The sequence below is a fragment of the Pectinophora gossypiella genome, chromosome 7 (assembly GCF_024362695.1).
Source record: "Pectinophora gossypiella chromosome 7, ilPecGoss1.1, whole genome shotgun sequence".
Classification (NCBI taxonomy): domain Eukaryota; kingdom Metazoa; phylum Arthropoda; class Insecta; order Lepidoptera; family Gelechiidae; genus Pectinophora; species Pectinophora gossypiella.
Window position 1 is genome coordinate 14,696,391 of NC_065410.1, and position 8,175 is coordinate 14,704,565.

The following is an 8,175-nucleotide window of genomic DNA, read 5'->3' on the forward strand; positions in this document are numbered from 1 at the left end:
GGAGCCTCGTGCCTCGTGAGTTAGCCACGGTGTTAGTTACCGTTGTAATGAAAAGTTTCGTATACTTAAGTAAAAGTAATTATTTTCTATTTCTACAAATAAGTCAGTGTTCTGTGTGTTACCGGTTTGCTTAAAAAATAACAGTGACTTTACACAGGGTCTTAGTGACATCGTAACGAATACTGAGGGAGATGATTCAAACCATGATTCTGAGTTGATATCAAATGGAATTTACTGTCAGAAAATTCATGAAAATTTTAGTCACTTTTTAATTATAGTTACGTACTTTTGAGACGGAAAATTCCATTTGATATCAGCTCAGAATCATGGTGTAAATAATTTTCTCTTTCTGATTATCACAAAGAGGCTATATGTGTACCACTGCTGGGCACAGGCCTCCCCTCAATCTACAAGGAGTATGATGGTAAAAATAAAGTAATTTATTTCCAGACTATGAAGAAAAATAAAAGCAATAATAATTCCGTTAAGAAAAATACATCGAAAACTGTCAACGTGAAAGCATCTGAAAAAAACAAAGAGGTTAAGATTGAATCTCTGGATGAAGACAACCAAGGATTTGGAGGATGGTTGAGGTGAGAACATAATATAACATACAAAAACAGCCTACGTGCGTCCCACTGCTGGGCACAAGCATCCCCTCAATCAACTGTAGGAGGTATGGAGCATGAAATAAATTATTATTAAAATTTATTTTAAGTGAAATTTATTTTATTAATTTGTTTTTTTTTTTTTTTGGCTTCGGCTAATCAAGAGGAGCCTTGTACCCAGCAGTGCAATAAAATACTTTTTAATTTCTTTTAGCTTAAACTTCATATCTCGTACTCTGTGTTTGTGTGTGAGGGTGGATAGGGGACGACCCAAGAAAGTGTAAATGGTTTATGTAATTAAGGGTATGCGTGTGAATAGTGTGAGCGCTGAGATGACCACTGACAGAAATGAATGGAAGAGAAATACGTGTTGTGCCGACCCCAGCTAAAGTGAAATAAGGGCAGGAGGATGATGATGAGGGTGTGTGAGTGTATGTCAGCCACAGATTACCGACCTCCGTGGTTCAGCGTTGGGCTCACGATCTGGAGGTCCCGGGTTCGATTCCCGCTGGGGACATATCACAAAAATTACTTTGTGGTCCCTAGTTTGGTTAGGACATTACTGGCTGATCACCAGATTGTCCGAAAGTAAGATGATCCGTGCTTCGGAAGGCACGTTAAGCCGTTGGTCCCGGTTACTAATTACTGATGTAAATAAGTAGTCGTTACCATGAGCCATGTCAGGGGCCTTTGGCGGCTCAACAGAAACCCTGACACCAGGGGTGATGAGCTTAGTACCTCACAACCCACGCTATAGAAGACAGATTCAGAAAATTGAAAGTTCTTTTGTTTCTGGTTTCAGGTCCGATGACGGTCTTGAGAACATGAAATTGTTTGTAATAGCAAACAGTATTGTACTGCTTACTACTCTGGTGTACCCGCATCTTCGAACCGCGATAGAAATATTAGGTGAAATGGTGTACGGCGTGCAGGAAGACTTTTAAGAATTTATATTATATACTACATAAAGGTACAGATTAAAAAAAAAACACCTAAATACCTCCCACTGATGTTGCAGGCCTTTTCTCATAATATTATTACGATTAATACCACTTTATATATATTTGGTTTTTCGGTAAAAACAATAATGTACAGGTGGTGTAGTTAATACACTTTGTTCCTGCTTGACAACTGCGGCTTCAGGTCCCGTCCGAGTCAGATTTTATCGACTTAACTTTCTCTATAATTTGGCAATTTCCTAGGTCAAAGATAAATTATGACTTTTATGACATTCTGATCACTAAATAAAGACAGATCTAAAGGTGACAAAAACATTTTCTTTTTTTCTATTCAACTTTGTTATGAATTTTAATGAAGAAAAATGTAATAATAAGTGCGACATTTTGTCACGTTTGTTTATGACGTCACAAGTTGCTTTTTCATACAAATTCCATAGTAATTACGTGTTTTGACGTTTAGTAAAAAGTAACTGATTTGAGTTGTTGGAAGCTACCCTGTTGCATTATCCGTCGGTAAGCCACTTATTTTTGAAACGTTCCAATCAATGTAAACTTTTTTGTGGTTGACTTTCAAAATCAAAATCAAAATCAAATCAAATATACTTTATTGCACAGAACTAGAATTTCAACAATCAGACAAAACACATGAAAACAGTACAATTTGGGCGGCCTTATTGACTTTCCTCTCCGTATAAAAAAAATGTTTGGATTACTATTTCGACTCGTTTTTTCCGTGACAGTCATCGTTTGGTATTCAATAAACGTCTGGAATATGATATCGGAATATTTCAATAAAGAATTTCAAAAGCTTCTGTATAATAATTCCGACATCATAGACGAAGAAGATGAATACTTATAAAAATATAAGTAATACATAATACTATGGCAAATTCTAAACTGTATATTAAAATAGTTTTAGGTCACCCATTGGTGCTGATTGCAACACACACCATCTAAATTTATTTTCAGTTATATCTGTCATTTTCTTATCTGCCGAAAAGGAAAGGGACGGGTAATCGACAGGCATAAAATTAATGGAACACACGTAAATTTTAGGAAGAAAAAAGCCCTCCCAATAACCCGACAGAATTAAGTTGACAGCACACGTCAAACAAATTGCATATCAGCGAGATGTCTATTTCAGTCCCGGGTTATTAATTAATTCACTCATTCATTTTATTTAACAGTTGTCAATAATTCGTCTCTTTCCTTTTCGGCGGAAAACAAAATGACAGGTATTAGGAGATGTCTGCAGGAATCAGGGCCGTTGTGCACGTTTATGATAATAATATTATTAATAATGTTAGGTGAGTTTTGTATTTGCTGTAAAGTATAATTTGATTTCTCCACCAACCCGCAGTGGAGCAGCGTGGTGGAGTATGCTCCATACCCCCTCCGGTTGATTGAGGGGAGGCCTGTGCCCAGCAGTGGGACGTATGTAGGTAGTTTATATTTATAATTTGATTCGTTCTGTTTCAACATATTATTAGCTGAAAAAATGTTTTTCTATAATATTATACCACAGCATTACTCATGTATCGATAGTGTAGGTAGAGGTGTAGGTATATAGTACGATGTCACATTAACTATTTGACAAACTGAACTGTAAGTCTCACTAAATGTCAAATATGTTAGTGCGACAGAGTCCTTAAAGTGGGTACATTATATTGCTCATGACTGTACCATGTAATAGTAGCGAGAGTATTACTTGTAATAAAATAAATATTTATACGAAAATTATATACGCAATTAAAGTGCAAACGTAATCAATAACTTGGTAAGTAAAACCTATCAAATTTTAAAGAAATAAAATCTTACTATAACTACTTTAAATCTTTTTTATTTGGAAAGACAAAAATAGCTTTACCTTTTTACTTTAATAAATCATCTAAACTCTAAACAGCTTAGATTTTAGTAGTAACGAAGCGCCACACATTCGCTACATCTGTGTTTAGTCTATTCAGTCCCCTCGACATAACACCCGTTCCGCGCGCGACGCGATTTACATCGAGTGATTTAAACAATTAGCCGTATGATTATCTTCATTGTTATGTTAGCATTCGGTGCGAGTCAATGACCTAAATATCTTAAGATTCAAATCCCATAACACTTAAAGGAAATTTAATTAATATTTGTTCAAATTCAAAAATATCTTTATTCAGTAGGTAACATAGTTACACTTTGAATCGTCAATTTTACATAACGAACGTCTCATCCGCCTAAAACTACTGCAGCTTCTCACAACCTGTATAGCCGGGGAAAAGAAGCTGCAAGAAAAACCTCGGCACAGGGCCCTAGACGTTCTTTAAAAAAATAAAAATAAACATAAAACATAAAATATTGGTATACAATTGAGTAATTTAGCTGCCTAATATCGGTTCTCAGACAGTTAATCCCATGCATTCATATCTTCTAAATAATCACTAACTTTATAATAACCTTTTTTGTAAAGTTTTTGTTTAACTACTGTCTTAAAACAGTTGAAAGGCAAATTCTGAATGTCAATGGGAATGTTATTGTAAAAACGTACACATTGCCCCTTAAAAGATTTAGTAATCTTATGTAATCGACTGACTTGTAAAGCAAGTTTATTTTTATTCCTGGTATTAACAATGTGCCGATCGCTATTTTTCGCAAATAATCCTATATGTTTTTTTACATATATTAAGTTTTCAAAGATATATTGTGATGCCAAAGTTAAAATATTAATTTTTTTAAATTTATTTCTAAGTGACATCTTGGGTCCCAATTTGTAAATCGCCCGAATGGCTCGCTTTTGCAGAACAAAAATGCTGTTCATATCTGCAGCATGACCCCACAGCAAGATGCCGTACGACATTAGACTGTGGAAGTAAGTAGGCAAAATAAACTAATCGCGCGGTTTCTACATCGGTTATTAAACGAATTTTTTTGACCGCGAATGCTGCTGAGCTGAGCCTTTTGGACAACTTATCAATATGAGGACTCCATTGCAACTTAGCGTCCAAAGTAATTCCCAAAAATACAGCAGTATCCGTGAGGTCCAATTCCTTATTTTTTACAATAATAGAATCGAGGGGCCTACTAACATTCGATAACGTAAAATAAACATGTTACTAAGATAATTATATTATTTAGTAAGTATTTAGCTTTGTATACACTGAAGACAATAATACTAAACTAGTTTGCCCGTTGAGATGTCTTTAGAGCCAATATCCCACGCGGTTGCGTTCAATAGTGCAAATTGAGCTACAGCGACGACCATTATGTCCGTTCGTAATTGTGGCTATAAGCGTAGAGTAGTGTTGTTCTTACGGTAAAATTATTATCGATAAAAAAATATTCCTCAAAAACAATATATTATATTGTAATTTTACCGTAAGAACAACACTACTCTACGCTTATAGCCACAATTACGAACGGACATAATGGTCGTCGCTATATGGCAGTGTGTACAGTATTTCCTTCGTTTAACCTTCTAATTTCATGGATAACAGATGTCTGTTAAAGATAAAAGATGCATATGCATGCATCTTTTATCTTTGTTTTTGGATATAAATGATGACCCTTTTTATTACAGCAGGCAAAATTACATGTTCTACCCATTATTATTCTGATCAAAATAAAGAGACGCAAATATAGGTAGCAACATAATTCTAAGCGTAATGCGATCCAAATATCATGTAACAATTGTTTTTATATATGTTTTTGCCATTACATTGTAGTTTGGAATAATCATGCATCCGAGTAGTGAGAAAATAGGTAATTATCACGTTATAGCTGTACAACGCCATCTGTATTGTTTTTGGTGAACGAAGCCTGGAAATTTCTGCCGGCTACACCTAGCTTTGATTATGACCACTTATGCTCTAAGTTCCACCTATTACCGTTGCACCTCCGTAGAAAAATAGCTGATATCAGTTTTCTCGCCAGGATTGCTCAAGCTAAGATAGATTGTCCGGATCTCCTCTGCAGTATCAAGTTACAGGTACCAAATAGACAACTACGTCGCAATCGCTTGCTTCACGTTCCTCGTTGTCGCACGAACTACAGAAGCAATAGCTATCTGCCTCGGTGCATGAGTTTATTTAATAGCATCAATGCTGAGTGTGATCTGTTTTGCAGTAGCAGTAGATCTGTTAAATCATTGCTTGCCAGTGGTCATTGCAGCTCCTAGTTAGGTAAGTATTTTATTTTGTTTAGGTACTTATATTGTGTTTTGTTTTGTTTTACTTTTTAGGTTTGCTTATGTTTTGTTTTTGGTTTTGTTTTATATTTTTTATTTTGTTTACATAATTATTATGTGGTATTCTCATCTCCGTTAACTGTCTTTTCTCTATCTGTGGTAGCTTGTAATTAGCCTTTATTTATTATTAAGGTTTTCATTGTGTTAATAATGCTGTAAGCTTCCCGAATAAAATAAAAATAAAATAAAAATAAAGTCCCTCATTAAACTTTAACAGAATAGGCATAGGTAAGGGCATAGGCTTCCCTTCAATCAATCGGAGGGCCTATGGATGCATGGGATTAACTGTCTGAGAACTGATATTAGGCAGCTAAATTACTCAATTGTATAACAATATTTTATGTTTATTTATTTTTTTAAACAACGTCTAGGGCCCTGTGCCGAGGTTATCTTGCAGCTTCTTTTCCCCGACTATACAGGTTGTGAGAAGCTGCAGTAGTTTTAGGCGGATGAGACGTTCGTTATGTAAAAATTAACGATTCAAAGTGTAACTATGTTACCTACTGAATAAAGATATTTTTGAATTTGAATTCCACTATGCTGCTCTACTGCGGGTTTGTGGATGTGTATAGGTACGACTAGTTATTATCGTGTTTTCAGCGGGGTATTATCTGTCTTCATCGGGCAATCAGGTAATTCAACATCCGAGAATCAACCTCGGAGATTCAGATCGTGAGCCTAACGCAGCCACTACTCTATGGAAGCCTTAAAATAAAAATAAAAGAAAAAGAACGGGAAAATATCGTCAGTGACATCTTCATTCAATAAGTTAATAAGAAAGAATGTCAATAAGACACGAATTATTTTAACAAAAAATGCAGATACGTCTGTTTGCAAAGTTACCCATGACATTATATGACCTGAGGTGACATGTCATAATTATGACAAACCCATTCATTTTGTTCGACCAAATTGTCTAAGGCCCCTGAAGTGGCCAATTACAGGTTAGGTGATATTTTTGAGAAAATAAAATTTCTCTCTACACACTATGGTTTTTTTCACGTTTCCGTAGTTTAGTTCCAAAGCCTTACATAAGAAAAAGTAAAAGATAATAGCTACCAAAGTATCGATATCATCGATTAACAACACTATGTATAAGCTGAAATGTCCACAAATTAGAACGTGTTGTGTTCGACACCTTGTATTTTAGTAAATATAGCTGTGATTGGCTGGAGAATTATTAATTTAGCTTATGAAGAGAGTTTCAGATTCAATATTGTAGATATAGAACTCGCTCATTTAGCAGGGGTGGTTTTTGGCATAATAGTTTATTAATGATATTGAAGTTTAAGAAATAATAAATAACATTGAAGGATCAAAATCATTATTGAGGGAAAAATAGAAGAAAAAAGAGAAAGAAGTGGAAAAACAACTTCATGGATAAAGAAAGTAAGAGACTGGTTGAAGCTGAACAACATAGATCTGCTAATTTGCATGAATGAAGACAGATCGGCATATCATTGCCTTATATTCAACATTTTGAAAATTAATTAAGCTTACGACTATAAATCAATTGGAATAGTCAGAGGTACATCCATCGCAAGATGAACGAATTATCCACACCTCACCAAGCAGTCTGTTAGACCAACGTGATAGACGTTGAGACGTATCGCCGTCTATAATGGTCGAGCCAACCGAGTAAAAATTTTAATATAAGTAATTCGAATGTGACTTTTGTTAACAAAACTTCATAATTTATACGCTAGTTTTTCTTAATCGATATTAATTGAAAGCGAGTCACATGAGACCCACATTAAAGCGACTTTATTGATGCCGATATGGACGTCGACCTCAGGAATAGGGATGGTACTTGAATAAGAAGATGCAGCTTGTATAATATGACTTGTTAGCAAATGTTTTAGCGAGAAGGTTATACCAATCTGTTCCATAATCATCTCCCTAGCGTTGACCCTTCATGGGATCCGTTTACCTAAACTGAAGATTTGACAGATCCAGATTTTTACACGAGCTGACCAACAACATCTGAAGCACTCAGCAGTAACAACATCTGACAGCATCTGAAGAGAAACTTTACATCTGAAGGGAGAACCAGCACAATCCTGGTTTGACTCATCATCAGCCGTACGACGCCCACTGCTGGGCATAGGCCTCCCCCAAGGATCTTCACGACGATCGGTCCTACGCTGCCCGCATCCAGCGGCTTCCCGCGCATTTACACGCAATAAAGGACAGGTTTGCTACATCAAGTCTAATCTTCAAACAAATTGCCTCCGCCTGACACAGCTAAGGCAGTGTTAGTAAATGGAAAACAAACGGTGCTGGCGAGATGCCAGTGTGGGCAAGACGCTCTGTATTGATTCTGTTTACTGTAAACTATGTTTGCATAGTAATGTTCTTCAGAATATTATAATGGTAAATAGGT

General features: G+C 35.8%; 1 protein-coding gene across 1 annotated transcript; it reads left to right on the forward strand.

The window, feature by feature from the left end:
* The first annotated feature begins 453 nt into the window (after positions 1–453).
* Positions 454–1,552, forward strand: LOC126368321 (uncharacterized). Its single transcript, XM_050012230.1, has 2 exons — positions 454–593; positions 1,411–1,552. The coding sequence occupies exons 1-2, from the start codon at positions 454–456 to the stop codon at positions 1,550–1,552; spliced, it is 282 nt and encodes a 93-aa protein (XP_049868187.1).
* The last annotated feature ends 6,623 nt before the right edge of the window (positions 1,553–8,175 follow it).

What these genes read in the sequence shown, in the direction of transcription:
- LOC126368321 (XM_050012230.1), top strand. Translation starts at nt 454, where the DNA reads ATGAAGAAAAATAAAAGCAATAATAATTCCGTTAAGAAAAATACATCG. An exon ending in GGATTTGGAGGATGGTTGAG is followed by an intron (nt 594 to 1,410) that starts GTGAGAACATAA and finishes TTCTGGTTTCAG; the next exon opens with GTCCGATGACGGTCTTGAGA.